General features: G+C 42.0%; 1 protein-coding gene across 1 annotated transcript; it reads left to right on the plus strand.

Annotated features, from left to right (window-relative positions):
* The first annotated feature begins 12,775 nt into the window (after positions 1 to 12,775).
* LOC129835750 (zinc finger protein 708-like) lies at positions 12,776 to 19,937 on the plus strand. Its single transcript, XM_055901512.1, has 3 exons — positions 12,776 to 13,113; positions 14,038 to 14,487; positions 16,559 to 19,937. Exons 1-3 carry the CDS (start codon positions 12,921 to 12,923, stop codon positions 18,373 to 18,375), a joined length of 2,460 nt encoding a protein of 819 aa, XP_055757487.1. The 5' UTR covers positions 12,776 to 12,920; the 3' UTR covers positions 18,376 to 19,937.
* The last annotated feature ends 1,561 nt before the right edge of the window (positions 19,938 to 21,498 follow it).

Raw genomic sequence — 21,498 nt, forward strand, 5'->3', positions numbered from 1 at the left:
CCCCCTGAAAGAGACACATACATAGAGGATGGAGCAGGGGGCTGCCATACTACAGCACCTGTGGAGAAATTGCTGTAGGGAGTTAAGTGCCTTGCTCAAGGGCCCAATGGCAGGTTTGGCATCTAGGATTTGATACCAGCAACTGCTTACTTCCTGACAGATTTTTCCAATCAGATCCAGGATTGGAACCGGCAACGCTCTGCTTGCGGTCTTGCCTCTCTTAACCACTAGACTACCTACCACCTGTTGGACGCGGGATTGGAACCGGCAACCCTCCGCTTGCAGTCTTGCCTCTCTTAACCACTAGACTACCTACCACCTGTTGGACGCGGGATTGGAACCGGCAACCCTCCGCTTGTGGTCTTGCCTCTCTTAACCACTAGACTACCTACCACCTGTTGGATGAAAGTATTGTAGAAAACTCACAGGTCCCCTGTTCAAAGTTTCCTGATGTTTTCACATCATTAGAAACAGGATTATCTGGTCATCGGTTTTGGAATTTCTCTCAGGGTGATGAGAGAATGGTGTTATTTATACATTAAACATGTATACTTTCCAGAAAATAGCTCCGTCCATCTGTCCAAAACTATTTCTCATCCATTTTCATCTGCTGCTCATTCATGATGGTGTTTGAATCTTTCAGGAAGTAATGATATACAGTCGACTTCTGATGCAAACTCTCTTTTAAGTGAACTAAAGTGTTTTTCTAGTCCCAATTCAATAACATTCTTTGTAAAATCTCCTGATAACCACATTTTCTAGTTTAGTGCACGCTGCCACATCAGTCCCAAGCCGTTGCAGTTATCAGGATTCACCTGTGTTACAATGTATTTTCCTTTATTGGACTCCCGAGTGGCGCAACGGTCTAAGACACTGCATCTCGGTGCTTGAGGAGTCACTGCAGACACCCTGATTTGAATCCAGGCTGTATCACAACCGGCCGTGATTGGGAGTCCCATAGGGTGGCGCACAATTGACCCAGCGTCATCTGGGTTTTGGCCGTCATTGTAAGTAAGAATTTGTTCTTAACTGACTTGCCTAGTTAAATAAAGGTTAAATAAATTAAAAATGACAAAAATTGAATTCAGTTCATGCCAGAAATTATTCTCCTAAATCCCCCTATTACTAAACGGCTGTAACTGTTTCCCCTCATGTAGTTATCTAGTCCATTATTAATGGTCTGGACCTTGTAGTAAAACCCCTGATTATATAAATATACATAATACATATAAAATATACATAACATGATACATAATAAAAATAGATATACTTTCCAGAAAACATCTTGAATTTGTGCAATAGTTTTTTTTTTAAATGTCTTTTTAACCTAATGTTGCTTATTCATCATGTTGATTCAATATTGTATGGAATAATGATAAACAGTTGACTCCTGAGGATGAATTGATTCTCCAAGATCGTTTGTCTATGTAGTTTTCGTTTCCCTTTGCTACTGGTCTGTAGGCTGCCTTGCACAGAAAACCTCCGCTGGCGGCGCAGGTGTGCGGTTCAGGGCACGCAGCCCACCAGAATAAAGGATTTTTCAAAAATTCATTGACTAGAAAACGGAAGTAAGATGGGAGCAAATGGTTGTCACTAGTTACCACAGCCACAAAGTCAAAATTGTCTAAATCGTAAAAACCTAAGAAAACTCCAATGTGCTTTTTGGTCCTAATTTAAATCTTAGGCATAAGTTTAACTGTGTGGTTAGAAATTGTAGAAATAGACATCGTTATGACTGTGTGGCTGTGGTAACTAGTAACGATCCATTGTTGTAAAGCTAGACCACAGCAAAGATGTTCTACTAAGATAGATCACATCCTGTCGTTTCCAATGGGGAGGCAAGTGAGCCGAGTTGGTGGGATCAAGTGTCGAGATGGGTTTTTCAAAGTCGCGTTTATTGGTCTATCAGAGATGTCAGTCAGATGGCTTAGTGACGTCAATAAAATACATCGTCATCATATTCAAAATGAGACGCAGACGTTGGAATGGAGATTTGGAGGAAACACTTAACTAACGTTAAGTAACTATTCGTTGTTGACACTTTTATAACGCCACCGAGATCGAAAAGTAAGTTACAAATATATATTTTAATGTTTATATACGTTATATAAATTAGATATTTAAACGTATTGTAGTGGGCGTTAACTGTTTTCCGTTAAAACATGCTGAGGAACAGTAACGGTAAAGTTAGCTAACAGTTAACATTAGCTAAATCAAAACGTTAACTGAACTGGGTTATATGCAATAAACCGTTAACTAGCTGACGACTAATTAACGGTTGTCATTTTGCGAATCAATACTGGAGACTATTGGTAAAATATAATTGAGTGAGGTTATTAATGACCAACCCGTTACTCTTCTCTTATTACATGTTACAATTTCACATGCGCAAGAAGAGAAATAGTAACGTTGGCTAGGTTGATATACAGACTTATAAATTTATCGGCTAGCTAACGTTACTGTAGCACAATTCATCGGATTCTGCAACTGTCAGAAAAATAGCAGAGTAACTAGCTCGTTTAGCTAACTAATCATTCAGGTCCGCACATCTGAGAGAACAGGACGTAAGTTATTTGTTTACTCGAAAAGCTAGAAACAGCTAGAACATGGATTAGTACGGACGAACAGCGTTTGTAGGAATGAATGTACTCTACAGCACTGCATCGTTACACCTAAAAAGAGCTACTACAACCAGGTGTTGTAACCTAAATTATTTTAGTAGTTTTGTTTTGAACAGAACCACGACCAGGCGGACATTGGAATTGGTTTCTAAGTGACAGTGAGGACAAGGCAGTTTCCCCAACTCGCGGGCGGAATTTGGCACATGGGTGGTTTTATTTGGGCTCCCACTTTGAGGCAATTTAAAATATATTTTTTATTGTTGTACATAAAAGACTGGAAAAACACCAGGAAATCGGCTTCAAGTGACTTTTATTTAAGAATCTATTTATGTATTCCCATGAATAATAGAGACACCTGTAAGCAAGGTTTGAATGATTATTTTATTCCAAAATTATATTTGTTTGGGCTTCTTTCAAGTCAATTTACAGTCTACAAATTATTTGTTATTATGTTCCGGCCCCCAACTATCCGCTCAAAAAAAAAAATTGGCACGGGGCTGAATCTAGTTGATCCATGGGATAAAGGGAATGGATGACGGGCGCCGTCATCCATTCCCGGCCACACTCCATTCACCTGGACTGTTTTTGTTCTCTTCACCAGGATAGTGAGACAGGGTGGAAGTCTAGGCACCAAAAGACAAGGACTAGCCGGTGAAACACTTCAGTTTTCACTGTGCTATGGTTTTTGGTTCTTTATCTTCACCATTTATTTCTTCTATGAGGGGCTAGGCATGCTCGACATGGCCTTCCAGGATGCAATCAAAGGCACTAGATCTAAGTAAGATAACTTTTAGTCCTTACACAATGCCAGTTTTTGCCCAAAGACTGCTAAGGTTTTTTGTCAATTATGTCTTCCATTTTTGATATTCCAATCTATAAGATGACAACGTACTTGGTTTTGGTGGCTTTTAGTCTTGCGACATGCCTACTTTGCATTTGCCTGTTGTTTTTTGTGATTTTGACAGCATATTTTCCAGGAGCTGTATTCTCTTATTAAAGTAACATCTTTATGAGATTAACTTTGTGATATTTTTGTTTCAGTGTGTGTGCAATTAATTACTGTGGGTGTATTATTATTATTATTATTATACTATAGACCTCCTTCAATTAGATGATGGCCTCCTCCTGCATGACACCTGTGCTACATGCTGCTTCCTTTGTCACCTGAGCCTCCTCCTGTATGCTTGTGAGGAAGCCTCCTGTCACCTGAGCCTCCTCCTGTATGCTTGTGAGGAAGCCTCCTGTCACCTGAGCCGCCTCCTGTCACCTGAGCCTCCTCCTGTATGCTCATGACGAAGCTTCCTGCCACCTCTGTCACGTGACAGACCACCTCCTGCAGACCCCTTGAACTAAATTCAGCATCTGCTGCTTCCTCTGCTGGAGCTGGATCTAGAAGGAAGGAGAGGAGCACTCTTTAAAGTACTCCTCTCCTTCACTCTCTTGTTCTGTCTTTCTCAAATAAAACTCCTACATCTGCTTCCCTGGCCTCTCCTTCAAAAAATAGCCAATTCAAGACTTGAAACCTGTTGATATAAAAAAAATGGCGATGCATCTTTAATTGCTACGAACTTTGTGGTTGTCTTTTTCTACTACGCCGTGCATCTGTTGCAGATTGAGCGGGTGGATTCATGCAATGTATTCTGGTAGGTACTGCCTCGGAGGACAGTGTCTTCCGTGAACCCTGTTGAAAGACATTTTTACCAGAAAAGTATCATGACTGAAATGTATTTTCATTGACAAAGATGGTCAATAATCTGAATAAAATGCTCCTCGCACACAGTGTAACCCCTTTTCTTCAGGTCCTCAAAGGACTTCTGCAGACTGATGTCCCTACGCCTGATGTTTCTCAGCAACATCTTCCTCCTGAGTAATTACAAAAGTGTGTAAGGATGAATCTCACATTTGATTGAATTCAGCTGGATGTTGGGCTATGTCTCCTGTTTTATAGTTAATTTAGTAGTGTAGTGGTTGCTATAACATCTGTGGTAGTATAGTTTGTAGGTAACCATAAACTATTATGTCCTCTATCCCTGTTATTCACCCTGATTGATATTTAATAGTACTCGACAGTTCATTTAAACAGCAGCCATGTTGTTTTTTCTCTCTGTATGTGTAAGAGGAGTGTAACGTAGACTCCAGAAGTCATAAGAAAAGCAGCCTTTCTTGCTACTCCTGTGACCAGTACCCAAATGAGGACCTTACATTCTTACTGATCGTGTCCTGCTCGAAAACTGCAGGACACGATCACTTGAAACCGATCACTTGAAACCTGTTGATATAAAACAAAATGGCGACGCATCTTTAATTGCTACAAACTTTGTGGTTGTCTTTTTCTACTACGCCGTGCATCTGTTGCAGATTGAGCGGGTGGATTCATGCATGTTAGTAGTGTATATGGACTCATCCCTGTAGTCTGCAGACTTCTGGGGGTCTACGTCACTGTCACGGCATTCATCGGAAGAAGAAGAGGAATCGTCAGACCAAAATGCAGCGGGGTACGTGTTCATCTTTATTCTCTTAACTGACTGAACACTGAATACAAAATAACAAAAAGAATGCCTGGAGGAACGAGCCCCAACAGTGTAGTAATTGTGGAGGTAGTCATGAAGCCCGGTCTACAGATTGTCAGGTTAGAGTGAAACAGATAGCTAAAATCAGAGTAGCACAGGGTGTATGTAGAGGCCGTGAGAAGGGTTGAGGGTCGACCGGGAAGGAATGCTCCCTCCGCTTGAACCCTCTAGCTGCTCACTCTCGTAGGAGTGGTGTGTTGTAATCTATCTCAGTCGATTAGACACTGTTGGGGGGGGGGGGGGGGGTCTTCTCTGGAGACTGGCATCCTCATGCCATAGCAGTTACTGCATCCGGCTCGTAAGGACCATGAAAAATAAGGATGGGTAATAGAGAATCTTAAGGACCATGAACGTAAGACACCTTAGGTGTTGCCGGTAGCAACCACTACAGAATGTCCGGTCAGATCAAGGATGATGCCGGATGTCCAGGTTGAGGGGGATTTCATTGGAGAAGATGTCCCCACACTCACACATCTGACCACTCTTGGAATCCTATACAGTACTGATATTAACTTGTAGTTTCTTACATATGAATGAAAAGGGAATTCAGTCCACAGAAGGAAGAGTTCATCCGGAGGGAAAGACTGGTAGAGCTCATCATGATGGAGAAGCACGTTTCTGACCACGTGTGTGCTGGGGTCCTACAGTAACCTAACCTGAAGTCCCGGGAATCTAGGCTGCCGATAGGCTGAATGAGATAACTTTATAAAAGGCTCTTCTGAGTAGGACACTAAGCTGCCTGACTAGAAAGCACTAAATAGCTGACTGAAGCAGGAGTAAACAAATACATACTGACTGAACTAAATAAGCTACCCAGCTGAAAATGTCTGAACTACAGTTGCTGCATGTGTTTTTAAATGCGCGTTTAACAGCGACTGCTGTGGATATTTTCGGGGAAGTTGAGAAAACGGTAGTAGAGTACCAGGAGGAGAACGATCGGCTACGGAGAATGCTGCGGAGGACACCAGAGATACAACTATGTAGAATAGGTTCATATGTAGATACTGATAGCTAGCTATAGTTATACTCAATTAGTAAACTGTTTAAGCAAATTATCACTAGTTAATCGACTTTTAAAGAACAGTTTAAAGATTCACCATGTATGATTAAAAAGTTGTCTGTCACGAAAAGCTTATTGAAATGGCATAGCTGGCTAGCTTTGCATTTTATTGGAGACATTGAATATTCCTTTTGATTAGCTGAGGAATTGGTTCGTATCCCAGAACCGACTAGGTGAAAAATCTGTCGATGTGACGTTGAGGAAGGCCCTTAACCAAATAGCTTATTTTTGTTTTATGCGTTCACTTGATAGTCAGAACTAGGAAACTGGCATTTACGACTTGCCAACCTAGATGGAAGAGTCGAAGCAAACCTAGAGTCAATCTAATTTACATAACAAAATAGATCCCATTGGATGTCTCAATACACAAATGTTGCACTTCCGCATCTGTGCTGAAAGGTGGCATAGCTAGAGGGGTGTTTGTCAGGCCATGAGATATCCTGGGAAAAAAATCGGTCTCCGTTTTGCTCTATGACCCCCACATTTGTCAGGAGACTCGTTTGAAGTCGGTACCGTTGATGTGCCAACTTCCGGTTGGTAGCGTCTGAACAGTTTGGGGTACAAACTAATGGGACCCCACTGTGGAAAGGGAAGATTCTCACACGATGGTGGTATCCGTTTTGCTCTACGACCCCCACAAGTCTCACAGGAATTGTCTGATGGTAACCGGTACCGTTTTTTAAAAAACTAATGGAAGTATGAAGGTAATTTTGTGCCTAACCAAAAAAAAAGAGGTTGTATACAGTGCCTTCGGAAAGTATTCAGACCCTTTGACTTTTTCCACATTTTATTACATTACAGCCTTATTCTAAAATTGATACAATTGTTTTTTCCCCCTCATCAATATGCCTACACGATACCCCATAATGACAAAGCAAAAAAAGGTGTTGACATTTTTGCTAATTTATTTAAAAAAATTAAAAACTGAAATATCACATTTACATAAGTATCCAGACCCTATACTCAGTACTTTGTTGAAGCACCTTTGGCAGCATCGAGTCTTCTTGGGTATGACGCTACAAGCTTGGCACACCTGTATTTGGGGAGTTTCTCCCATTCTTCTCTGCAGATCCTCTCAAGCTCTATCAGGTTGGATGGGGAGCGATGCTGCACTGCTTCAGGTCTCTCCAGAGATGTTCTATCGGGTTCAAGTCCGGACTCTGGATGGGCCACTCAAGGACATTCAGAGACTTGTCCCGAAGCCACTCTCTCTGTACATTACTCCGTTCATCTTTTCCTCGATCCTGACTAGTCTCCCAGTCCCTGCCACTGAAAAACATCCCCACAGCATAATGCTGCCACAACGATGCTTCACCGTAAGGATGGTGCCGCCAGGTTTCCTCCAGACGTGATGCTTGGCATTTAGGCCAAAGAGTTCAATCTTGGTTTCATCAGACCAGAGAATCTTGTTTCTCCTGGTCTGAGAGTCCTTTAGGTGCCTTTTGGCAAACTCCAAGCAGGCTGTCATGTGCCTTTTACAGAGTGGCTTCCGTCTGACCACTCTACCATAAAGTTCTGATTGGTGGAGTGCTGCAGAGATGGTTGTCCTTCTGGAAGGTTCTCCCTTATCCACAGAGAAACTCTAGAGCTCTGTCAGAGTGACCGGGTTCTTGGTCACCTCCCTGACCAAGGCCCTTCTCCCCCGATTGCTCAGTTTGGCCGGGCGGCCAGCTCTAGGGAGAGTCTTGGTGGTTCCAAACTTCTTCCATTTAAGAATGATGGAGGCCACTGTGTTCTTGTGTACCTTCAATGCTGCAGACATTTTTTGGTACCCTTCCCCAGATCTGTGCCTCAACACAATCCTGTCTCGGAGCTCTACGGACAATTCCTTCGACCTCATGGCTTGGTTTTTGCTCTGACATGCACTGTCATACGGCCACGTTTTCCCCCAAAAATGATTAAATATCTTCTCTGAATTAAGATTCAAGATGTCTGCAGAAAGAATGGGGCGTCAGCTATAACATGACACCTTGAGGTAGAAAACATATATTTTGGTTGTTGCACTACAGTACCTGAAGGGGATTTACACCTGGTAAGAGTTACAGTAACGGAATTTCATCATGGGTCCCTGATCTGTACTACACAGGAATGCATCATTATGGATGTGAATGTCATTCTCTTCATGGTGATGTATCCTAAATAGGTACACAAAGGTATAAATATGCAATATCCTCCTATGTTTTTGAAAGAAAAGCAAAAAAATATTGTCCATTAAAATAACATTAAATTGATCAGAAATACAGTGTAGACATTGTTAATGTTATAATTGACTATTGTAGCTGGAAAAGGCTGATTTAAAAAAAAAAAAAAAAAATGGAATATCTACATAGAGGCCCATTCTCAGCAACCATCAATCCTGTGTTCCAATGGCACGTTGTGTTAGAAAATCCAAGTTTATCATTTTAAAAGGCTAATTGATCATTAGAAAACCCTTTTGCAATTATGTTAGCACAGCTGAAAACGGTTGTGCTGATTAAAGAACCAATAAAACTGTCCTTCTTTAGACTAGTTGAGTATCTGGAGCATCAGCATTTGTGGGTTCGATTACAGGCTCAAAATGGCCAGAAACAAAGCACGTTCTTCTGAAACTCGTCAGTCTATTCTTGTTCTGAGAAATGAAGGTTAATCCATGCGAGAAATTGCCAAGAAACTGAAGATCTCATATGTACTACTTGATTCACAGAACAGCGCAAACTGTGTCGCAGAGTACCCTAAAACGTAATTAAACTATATAATTTCATACGGAAGGAATTATGTTCAAAAGAAAAGTAAAATTAGCAAGTGTGCGTCCTCTTCGTCGCGCGCACAGACTGATTTCCAACTCTGACTCCCAGTACCAAAGATCAAAATTCTTCCTCGTTTGGGAAGAAACAAGCCTGAAACCTTGACAAAAGACTTGACTTGTAGTGGAAGCCATAGGAATTGCAATCAGGGAACTGGAATTGCATAGGACCCATAGCTTTCCATTGAAAGAGCATGGGCTCTCCAAAAAATAAAATAATTCTGGTTATTTTTTCTTTGGATTTTCTCCTGCCATATCAACGGTGTTATAGTCTCATACATTATTTTAACATTTCTACAAATTTCAAAGTGTTTTATATCCAATGGTACCAATTATATGCATATCCTGGCTTCTGGGCCTGAGTAACAGGCAGTTTACTTTGGGCACGTCAGTCAGACAGGAAGTGGAGAGAAATAGACCCTAGCCCGAAGAAGTCCAACTGTAACGGATGTGAAATGGCTAGCTAGTTAGCGGGTACGCGCTACTAGCGTTTCAATCAGTTACGTCACTTGCTCTGAAACCTAGAAGTAGTCTTGCCCCTTGCTCTGCAAGGGCCGCGGCTTTTGTGGAGCGATGGGTAATGACGCTTCGTGGGTGTCAGTTGTTGATGTGTGCAGAGGGTCCCTGGTTCGCGCCCGAGGTCGGGGCGAGGGGACGGTTTAAAGTTATACTGTTACACAACCGTGCTATTTATTGTATTTTTCCCACATTGTTTGTAACTTATTTTGTACATAATGTTGCTGCTACCGTCTCATATGACTGAAAAGAGGTTCTGGGCATCAGAACAGCGATTACTCACCTTGAACTGGATGAAGAATTGTTCTTTAACGAGTCGGACGAGAGGGATTTACTCCAGACACCCGAACAGGTCCTCATCCCCGTCATTCGCAGTAGAAAGAGATGGAGGTATCGCGGAAGGAGATTGGGGTGCCTTGTGAGGATTCAGCGGTGAGTGGATAATCTGCCTTTCCCATCGGTACTATTGGCTAACGTACAACCGCTGGATAATAAAGTGGACGAACTACAAGCACGTATGTCCTACCAACGGGACATTACCTGTAATATCTTATGTTTCACCATGTCGTGGCTGAATGACGACATGAATAACATACAGCTGGCGAGTTATACACTGTATCGGCAGGATAGAACAGCAGCCTCTGCTGGCGGTCTATGTATATTTGTAAACAGCTGGTACACGATATCAAAGGAAGTCTTGAGGTTTTGCTCGCCTGAGGTAGAGTATCTCATGATAAGCTGCAGACCACACTAACTACCTAGAGAGTTTGTCTATATTCTTCATAGCTGTCTATTTACCACCACAAACCGATGCTGGCACTAAGACCACACTCAATGAGCTGTATACGGCCATAAGCAAACAGGAAACCACTCATCCAGAGGTGGCGCTCCCAGTGGCCGGGAACTTTAATGCAGGGAAACATAAATCTGTTTTAACCTAATTTCTATCAGCATGTTAAATGTACAACCAGAAGAAGGAAAAAAAAAACTCTAGACCACCTTTACTCCACACACAGACCCGTACAAAGCTCTCCCTCGCCCTCCATTTGGCAAATCTGACCATAATTCTATCCTCCGGATTCCTTCTTACAAGCAAAAATTAAAGCAGGAAGCACCAGTGACTCGGTCAATAGAAAAGTGGTCAGATGAAGCAGATGCTAAGCTATGGGTAGAGCTGCTGCTTTCAAGGAGCGGGACTCTAATCCGGAAGCTTATAAGAAATCCCGCTATGCCCTCCGACGAACCATCAAACGGGCAAAGCATCAATACAGGACTAAGATCGAATCGTACTACACCGGCATACAAACTATTACAGAATACAAAGGGAAGCACAGCCGAGAGCTGCCCAGTGACACGAGCCTCCTTGACGAGCTAAATTACTTCTATGCTCTCTTCGAGGCAAGTAACACTGAAACATGCATGAGAGCATCAGCTGTTCCAGATGACTGTGTGATCACTCTCTCGGCAGCCAATGTGAGTAAGACGTTTAAACAGGTCAACATTTACAAGGCCGCAGGGCCAGACGGATTACCAGGACGTGTAATCCGATGCATCTGCTGGCCAACTGGCAAGTGTATTCACTGACATTTTCAACCTCTCCCAGTTTCTTGAGACCAGGGACATCAATGGGGATATCAGCTGTAGGCAGCAACAGGGACATCAACAGGGACACCAGCTGGGACATGAACAGGGACACCAGCTGGGACATGAACAGGGACATCAGCTGGGACATGAACAGGGACATCAGCTGGGACATGAACAGGGACAACAGCTGGGACATGAACAGGGACATGAACAGGGACAACAGCTGGGAAATCAACAGGGACATCAGCTGGGACATGAACAGGGACACCAGCTGCAGGCACCAACTTTCCCCAGATAGTAACAGGGTCACAATCACCAGCCTGCTCCTTCAAATATAAAGGGGAGGGTTTGGCCAGGGGGGCTATTCTTGGCTCATCACGCTCTTGCGACTCCTTGTGGCGGGCCGGGCGCCTGCAGGCTGACCCTGTTCGTCAGTTGAACAGTGTTTCCTCTGACACATTGCTGCAGCTTGCTTCCGGGTTAAGCGGGCTAAGAAGCGAAGAAGAAGTGTTAAGAAGCGCGGTTTAGCAGGTCATGTTTCAGAGGACGCATCTCCCCAGCCCGTTGGGGAGTGGCAGCAATGAGACAAGATCGTAATTGGATATCAGGAATTGAGGAGAAAAGGGGGGTAATATATATATATTTATACACATAGTTGACAAAGCTACAAAAGAGCAAAATGAGAATGTGTAAATAACTAGGTAAGATAATCAAGTGAGAGAGTGGTGTGGAGCGTTCCTCAAATGATTTGGCAGAACCATATTTGTTTCAGTGACTGTCTTAGTTTGCCACAAAACCGCTGCTTACAGCTGCTGCTGAGAAACCAGGGGAAACTGAAGTACTAACACTAATTGATAATTGCCTTGGAGAGGTGGAGAGCACACCTTCCTGTACTAATTGATAATCGCCTTGGAGAGGTGGAGAGCACACCTTCCTGTACTAATTGATAATCGCCTTGGAGAGGTGGAGAGCACACCTTCCTGTACTAATTGATAATTGCCTTGGAGAGGTGGAGAGCACACCTTCCTGTACTAATTGCTGATTGCCTTGGAGAGGTGAAACCACTCCCCCTCCAATCCAGGCACTGATTACCAAAACTAGTCACACATTTCCCTGCCCCTTGATCCTAGATGTGTCAACAACTATCTGCAAATAATGAGCAGTCAGCAGCTCACACACACCAAGTAGGCCGCTGGGAAGAAAGGAAGCACCTACAGTAGATGGCCCTAGCTGTCAAAAACACAGTACTAGACCACAACAGATAAAGACAACAAAACATGATACTTATCACTCCTGGAGATATCATGAGTCGTCTAGCTATAGAATGAAGTCCCAAGCCGTTGCAGCTTTCAGGAGTCGCCTGTGTTACAATGAGTTGTCTTTCAATTCAGTTCATACAATAAGTAATATAACGTATTATAACGTTTTCCCCACATGTAGTTATCTATTTCCATTATCACCACTAGTCTTGGGCGGCAAGTAGCCTCGTGGTTAGAGTGTTGGGCCAGTAATCAAAAGGTTGCTGGATTGAATCCCAGTACTGACAAGGTTAAAATCTGTCTTTCTGAACAAGCCAATTAACCCACTATTCCCCAGGATGTCGTCATTGTAAATAATAATTTGTTCTAAACTGAGTTGCCTAGTTAAATAAATCTAAAATGTCTATACCTTGTAGTTAACGCTCCATCTACATAGAGGCGCTGTGTTTATGGGCTTGCCACCCGCTGATACAGGCGGAAGTGAGCCTGCGAGTGGATTTCCTTTTTAGTGAACACCATTTTTTCCTCATGGAAGAAGCTAATAGCCAACTTAAAATGTCTAAACAACAGTCGTTTCATGTGTTTTTAAATGAGCGCTTAACTGCGGCTACTGTGGAGATTTTCGGGGAAGTTGAGAAAACGGTACTGAAATACCAGGAGGAGAATGATCGGCTACGGAGACTGCTGCTGATCACATCGGAGGTTAAACTATGTAGAACAGGTACGTATGTACAGTGCATTCGAAAAGTATTCAGACCCCTTCACTATTTCTACATTAGGTGAAAAATCTGTCCATGTGCACTTGAGCAAGGCACTTAACCCTGATGTCTCCTGTAATTGCTGGAGAAAAGAGCGTCTGCTAAATGACTAACATTTCAAGTGTAATGTATTGTTCTTTTGGAGTCATTTTTTAAATTGGAAATGAGAATATAAATGTTTCTGAACACGTATACATTCATGTGGATGATACTATGATTACGGATAATCACGAATAATGAAGATAATATCCGTCAAAATCACGAATAAAGATCATACACCCCCCCCCCCCAATAACGGGAGGTTAGCTTTTTGGGGGCGATATGATGGTCATCTTTGTTTCTTTTAACTTTCTCACTTGTCGTCATTGAAGATTCATTCATTATTATCCAGGAACAGATTCTATTGTATTTACAATAAAAGGGACTCCAAGCTTATTATTACATTATTCACCATTCACTTCTTATTGGGCAAAACACACAACACAACCAAAACAAACTGCAAAAGCATTCAACAAGTTTGTGGTTTCACAAGATGAATGTGTGTAAGGAATATGGGATCAAATACTACACTTCTGACTACTGTAATACACTACGTTACTTTATCCAAACGCTTATGACTTCTTCACGTTGGGGGACTAGATACATAAAGTGCTTTGATTTCTAAATGGTAAAACGGATATTATGAAAATCCGCTCAAATGAAAGGTGACATTCTGTATTGTCACCACATATAAAACATTTGATCTCAAATCCCAAATTCTGGAGTATAGATCCACATTTGTAAATGTTGTTTCACTGTTTAAATAAATACATAAGCATTTAGAAATGGCATTGTGCACTCAGGCATGTCTAAAGTCTATATAGGTAACCTCTGCTCCTTCCCTCCAGACTCCCTGCAGCTCTTTGTCTCTGAAGAGGAGGTTACCCCTGAGCAGCAGCACTGTGAGCAGGAGTGGAGCCCCAGTCTGGGACAGGAGGACCCAGAGACCATACAGATTAAAGAGGAACAGGAGGAAGTCAGGACCAGTCAGGAGGAAGAGCAGATTCAAGGGCTCTTTGATACCAAAGACTCCATATTCACTCCTTCCTGTGTGAAAAGTGAATGTGATCAGGAGGAACCATGTCAAGAAGCCGTACGAGCTGAACACCCAACTCTCAGTCCACTGAAAACATCTAAACTACAGTTGTTTCGTGTGTTTTTAAATGAGCGTTTAACGGCATCTGCTGCTGTGGAGATTTTTGGTGCGGTTGAGGAAACTGTAACAGAGTACCAGGAGGAGAATGATCTGCTACGGAGACTGCTGCGGATCACACCAGAGATAAAACTATGTAGAATAGGTTTGTATGTAGATCTAATACCTAGCTAGCTACTGTTCTACTTAGTTAATAAACTGTTTCCGGTAACAGGGATCTCCATTGCATCCATTTTTAAAGAACAGTTTATAATATAGCTAAGATTCACCGGGCATAATTAAAAAGTTATCCGTCAGGAAAATATTATTGAAATAGCTTATATAGCACAGCCTCTCTGACTCCAATGCATTTCATTAGAGATGGTGAGTACGTTTACGTTCACACTAGTAATTCAATATTACATTGATGATGGCAGTAGGCAGAGTACAGCTTCAGTCCTGTAGACCCCTGACTCTGCTCATCTTAAACGCCGTGAGGTCATAATAGAAGTAAGCATTAGAGGTCGACCGATTATGATTTTTCAACGCCGATACAAAATATTGGAGGACCAAAAAAGCCAATACCGATTAATCGGTCGATTTTTATATATATATTTGTAATAATGACAATTACAACAATACTGAATTAACACTTTTATTTTAACTAAATATAAAACATCAATAAAATCAATTTAGTCTCAAATATATAATGAAACATGTTCAATTTGGTTTAAATAATGCAAAAACAAAGTGTTGGAGAAGAACGTAAAAGTGCAATATGTGCCACGTAAAAAAGCTAACGTTTAAGTTCCTTGCTCAGAACATGAGAACATATGAAAGCTGGTGGTTCCTTTTAACATGAGTCTTCAATATTCCCAGGTAAGGAGTTTTAGGTTGTAGTTATTATAGGACTATTTCTCTCTATACCATTTGTATTTCATATTCCTTTGACTATTGGATGTTCTAATAGGTACTTTAGTATTGCCAGCCTAATCTCAGGAGTTGATAGGCTTGAAGTCATAAACAGCTCAATGCTTGAAGCATTGCGACGAGTTGCTGGCAAATGCACGAAAGTGTTGTTTGAATGAATGCTTACGAGCCTGCTGCTGCCTACCACCGCTCAGTCTGACTGCTCTATCAAATCATAGACTTAATTATAATATAATAACACACAGAAATACGAGCCGTAGGTCATTAATATGGTCAAATCCGGAATCTATCATTTTGAAAACAAAACGTTTATTCTTTCAGTGAAATACGGAACCGTTCTGTATTTTATCTAACGGGTGGCATCCCTAAGTCTAAATATTGCTGTTTCATTGCACAACCTTCAATGTTATGTCATAATTTTGTAAAATTCTGGCAAATTAGTTTGCAACGAGTCAGGCAGCCCAAACTGTTGCATATACCCTGACTCTGTTGCACAGAACGCAAGAGAGGTGACACAATTCCCCTAGTTAAAATAAATTCATGTTAGCAGGCAATATTAACTTAATATGCATGTTTAAAAAATATATACTTGTGTATTGATTTTAAGAAAGGCGTTGATGTTTATGGTTAGGTACATTGGTGCAACGACTGTGCTTTTTTCACGAATGCGCTTGTTAAATCACATGTTTGGGGAAGTAGGCTGAGATTCAATGATAAATTAACAGGCACCGCATCGATTATATGCAACGCAGGACAAGCTAGATAAACTAGTAATATCATCAACCATGTGTAGTTAACTAGTGATTATGTTAAGATTGATTGTTTTTTATAAGATAAGTTTAATGCTAGCTAGCACCTTACCTTAGCACCTTACCTTGGCTCCTTGCTGCACTCGCATAACAGGTAGTCAGCCTGCCACACAGTCTCCTTGTGGAGTGCAGTGTAATCGGCCATAATCAGTGTCCAAAAATGCCGATAACCGATTGTTATGAAAACTTGAAATTGGCCCTAATTAATCAGCCAACTTCTAGTGAGCATACGGTGACCAAAACATCTAGTTTTCTGAGAAATCTTTCACATTATTAGGACGTGTACAAGCTTTATTAAAATATCAAGTTTGGGAGCAGTAAAACTATTTATCTGTATTGCACATTATTTTAGCTCCTGTTATTATTTAGGATCAATACCAGTAAAGACATTTTCAATTAAAAAATCATTGAGTTCTATAATTCACATTTGTGATTCAAGTGTTCTATTTAATTCTGTAGTATATAAATAACCTCTGCTCCTCCTCTCCTTCCCTCCAGACTCCCTGCAGTTCTCTCTTTCTGTCTCTGAAGAGGAAGTTCCCCCTGAGCAGCAGCACTGTGAGCAGGAGTGGAGCCCCAGTCTGGGACAGAAGGACCCAGAGACCACACAGATTAAAGAGGAACAGGAGGAAGTCAGGACCAGTCAGGAGGAAGAGCAGCTTCAAGGGCTCTTTGATACCAAAGACTCCATATTCACTCCTTCCTGTGTGAAAAGTGAATGTGATCAGGACCCACTTCAGTCCTTGACTCTTCCCCAAACCCAGACTGTGGAGAACAGAGAGAGAGACTCTAACCCAGTGGATCTCACACATTTTGGCACTGTGACCCACATTAAGGATCTCTACATTCCCTGTGACCCTCCAGATAATCAAAACAATGCCTCCAGCCACAGTTCAGCTGTAAGCAGTGACCCAGTCGGACTTGACAGCAGCCCACCATTGGATCCCAGTCCACCATTGGATCCCAGTCCACCATTAGAGAAACACTGTTCCAAACCCAGCACCACAGCTAGAAAAACTCATCACTGCCGTGACTGTGGTGGAACATTTGCTCTGAAAGCTGACCTGCAGAGACATGTGACTCTCTTCAGTAAGAGACCCAGTGAATGTAGTTCCTGCCAAAACCGCTACAAGTCCACCTGTAAACTGAAGGCCCATGTCCGACTCTGTCACGGTGGGAAACCCTGCACCTGCCCTCTATGTGGAAAGACCTTCAAACTCAATGGAGATCTGTCCAGTCACATGAGGATTCACACAGCAGAGAAGCCATTTATCTGTGGTGACTGTGGGAAAAGCTTCAATCGAGCGGATTTCCTAACCAGGCATAAACTGACTCACACAGGAGAGAAGCCGTTCACCTGTGGTGACTGTGGGAAAAGCTTCAATCGCAAGGAGACTTTAACTACTCACAAACTGACTCACACCAGAGAGAAACCATTTAGCTGTGGTGACTGTGGGAAAAGCTTCAATCGTAAGGTGAGCCTAACTGAACATCAACTGACTCGCACAGGAGAGAAACCATTTGTCTGTGGTGACTGTGGGAAAAGCTTCATTCGGAAGGTTAGCCTAACTGAACATCAACTGACTCACACAGGAGAGAAACCATTTGTCTGTGGTGACTGTGGGAAAAGCTTCAATCGGAAGGGGCACCTAACTGAACATCAACTGACTCACACAGGAGAGAAACCATTTAGCTGTGGTGACTGTGGGAAGAGATTTATTCAGAACAGGGCACTAAGTAGACATATACTGATTCACACAGGAGAGAAATCATTTAGCTGTGGTGAATGTGGGAAGAGCTTTATTCAGAAGTGGGACCTAAGGAGACATATACTGACTCACACACGAGAGAAACCATTCACCTGTGGTGACTGTGGGAAAAGCTTCAATCGCAAGGAGACTTTAACTACGCACAAACTGACTCACACCAGAGAGACACCATTTAGCTGTGGGGACTGTGGGAAAAGCTTCATTCAGAAGGGGGTCCTAATGAGGCATATACTGACTCACACAGGAGAGAAACCATTTAGCTGTGATGCCTGCGGGAAGAGCTTTATTCTGAAGGGGGACCTAAGGAGACATATGCTGATTCACACAGGAGAGAAACCATTCACCTGTGGTGACTGTGGGAAAAGTTTCAATCGTAAGCAGACCTTAACTACGCACAAACTGACTCACACCAGAGAGAAATCATGTAGCTGTGGGGACTGTGGGAAAAGCTTCAATCGGAAACAACATGGCTGCTCAGTCTGTGATAAAATATTCATTCAGAAGACTAATCTGCTAACACGTGAAAAACATCCACAAAGAAAATGAATGAGCACACAGACAGGGGACTAGGAGAGTATTGAGATACACCTGTGGACCAACTCTAGCTGGTCCTCCTGATCCTGCTCAGTCCAATGTCACAGTAATGATATAATGGGGCTGTTGTCTGAGCCTAACAGGTAATGTTGCTACTCTTGGTGTATGAAATGGACAATCTGCAGTTCAGACAACCACCACTTTTTAGGTGAACAACTGAGGGATGGTGTTGGAGAGTTGTGAACACTCAATGTCGTAGTCAGATATGGATACAATATGTCCAGATCTGATGCAGGTTTTCCAATAGGTGGCCCGTTGGTGGTTTTTATTTGCCCCCCAAGTTTTCTAAGCAAAACAAGATTTCATTTAAAAAAATATATAATATTTGGTCAATCTGTTCCCAAGTATTCCCACTTGTAAATAGATTTACAGTACCAGTCAAAAGTTTGGATACACCTACTCATTCAAGGGTTTTTCTTTATTTTTACTATTTTCTACATTGTACAATAATAGTGAAGACATCAAAACTATGAAATAACACATATGGAATCATGTGGTAACCAAAAAAGTGTTAAATAAAAATAAATGTAATGTTTTAGATTCTTCAAAGTAGCCACCCAGATGTATCCGATCTCAAGAAATTGTAGACAACATCCCCCTTATACAATCAATGTGAGCATTACATAACCAGGGGAGTAGTGATTGGATAAGAGGGATGTTTTGTAACCAGGGGAGTAGTGATTGGATAAGAGGGATGTTTTGTAACCAGGGGAGTAGTGATTGGATAAGGAGGATGTTTTGTAACTAGGGGAGTAGTGATTGGATAAGGAGGATGTTTTGTAACTAGGGGAGTATTGATTGGATAAGGGGATGTTTTGTAACCAGGGGAGTAGTGATTGGATAAGGGGGATGTTTTGTAACTAGGGGAGTAGTGATTGGATAAGGGGGTATTCCTGTATTGTGTGAATCAGATGTAACTGGTAGAGGGAGGAGTTTACAAGCGAGGCTGGACTGTATATAAGTCATTGTTGGCAGGTTATTTGTCTTTGTCTGCAGACGGCCTGTTTTTAGAACCTCTCTCTCTGGGGCCTTTTTGATAAATATTCTACTGCTGTATTTTGTTGTTAACTTTTTCTGAATTCTAAGACATCAGTTAGAGGTAAGCTTCTGCTTTTTACCCACACGTGCAGGGTCATATAATTAGTGTTTTTCTTTAGGAACAGGATTGTGTTTCCTGGAGGTGGAGAGCTAGAGAATCCATAGGATGTGTAGACTGATTATAAAAGGCTTTGCTTGAATAAATACTGTCTGTGCATTTCCTCTGGAGGGGCCACCGACCCAAATAGACCAGAGGGTTTCCTCTTTGTTACTGTGTTGGGTCCATGCTTTGGGATGTGTGTGTCTCAGCATGACAAGGTGAGTATACCTCTTTCATCTCGTAGGACACTAGGTTCCAGTCCTTTGAGGAACTCCTGGTCCACAAGTGAAGGGTTTGTGACGCGCATCCCTGGGTGTAAAACAAAAGTATTTATTTAATAATAAACAGTTGCCGAGCTGAGAAATTATACACCCCCTCAAGTTCTCCTGGTCTTATTGCCCTAGGAGATCCTGATGAACTACGACCCCTGAGCTGAATTCCAGCTGAGTGGTTTTTAATAGAAAAGGTTTCTCCCACTCCAGCTGTGGTTGCTATCACTGGGTTGCTGGGGGCGGGGCTGGAAGAGCAACGCCTGTAGGTCATAGACCTGAAGCAGGGGTAACCTAACTCATTAATCTCTTTTTTTTATAATATGTTTATTATTTTCCAATAAAAATAAAGTAAAAAAGACAGCAATACAAACAATGACATTCATTGTACTGTTGGATGGGATGGCCAGTTTAGAGGACAAAACAAAAGTTAACTCACACATACACAAAATAAAACTAAATCCTATTAGGTGGTACATGTTTAATAAGACAGCATATAGTCATTACAAGCAGTGTAGTTAAACCCAAAATAAATATAGAGTGGAGTACAGCATAGAGTAGCAGCAGATCGTCAGCCCAGTTATGAAGCGGGACTAGACCATTTATCCAGTATCGGCTGCCATATTTTGTAAAAAAAATGGACTTCTATTGGAGGTGTTGTATCGAATCTTTTCCATATGTAATACATTCCCTAAATCCCGTAACCACATTTCAAAGGTAGGTACAGTCTCTAATTTCCAAAATTGCAATATGAGCCTTTTGGCTAATAGAGTACAAAGAGAGACAGACTTCACTTCCTGGTTATTCCCATCAACTGTACCAAACAGAGCGATCAATGAGTCTGGGGCTAGAACTCTATCGAAGGCTTTAGATAAGTCATCAAAAATGAGAGCCCAGTAAGCATGTAATTTAGGGCACGTCCCCTCCTGCTTGCACCTCTCACACAGTGGTGAGGTGTCCGGGAATATTTTATGCAGTTTTACTTTTGAGTAGTGTAACCTGTGTATCACCTTAAACTGTACAAGGTTGTGTCTGGCATTCACTGAACTGTGGGTTATATTCCTGAGAGCTTCTATCCAGTCCTCATCTGAGATTTCTGAACCAAGTTCTTGTTCCCAAGCCCTTTTAATAGTGTCTGTGGATACCTCTATGTGGGCCTGTAGCACATCATACAGTCTAGAGACTGGCCCTTTTGAATGGGGTTTGACAAGGATCAGGCTATCTAATGTAGGATTATTGGGCTTAATGCCATACTGTGGGATATGTGTCCTTGAGAAATTCCTGATTTGGAGGAATCTGAAAAAATGTGTTGTTGGCATGTTAAACTTTCCCTGTAATTGTTGAAAATGAAGCTAACTGACCATCCATGTATAAATTACCAATTGTTGTGAGCCCCTTCTCCCTCCACTGTGAAAACACCACATCATCCAATGCAGGGTGGAAAGCATGATTCAGGCTAATCGGGCTGTCTATGTAAACAGTGGGTATGTTAATAAAATCCCTAATCTGTTTCCAGATCCTAAACGTATGACAAATGACTGGATTGGAGTCATAAGTGGCTTTTTTCACATATGATGGGCTATTAACAAGTGCAGGGAGTGAGGAACGTTGACAGGAGGCCTGCTCGATCAAAAGCCATGAAGGCATATCCTTCTGTCTCATCCCAGG

This window comes from Salvelinus fontinalis, chromosome 36, assembly GCF_029448725.1.
Source record: "Salvelinus fontinalis isolate EN_2023a chromosome 36, ASM2944872v1, whole genome shotgun sequence".
NCBI classification, from domain to species: domain Eukaryota; kingdom Metazoa; phylum Chordata; class Actinopteri; order Salmoniformes; family Salmonidae; genus Salvelinus; species Salvelinus fontinalis.

Excerpts from the sequence above, each read along its gene's own strand:
- LOC129835750 (XM_055901512.1), top strand. The coding sequence starts at position 12,921 with ATGGAAGAAGCTAATAGCCAACTTAAAATGTCTAAACAACAGTCGTTT. Across the intron at positions 13,114-14,037 it reads GGTTAAACTATGTAGAACAG|ACTCCCTGCAGCTCTTTGTC; the intron begins GTACGTATGTAC and ends CCTTCCCTCCAG. Across the intron at positions 14,488-16,558 it reads GATAAAACTATGTAGAATAG|ACTCCCTGCAGTTCTCTCTT; the intron begins GTTTGTATGTAG and ends CCTTCCCTCCAG.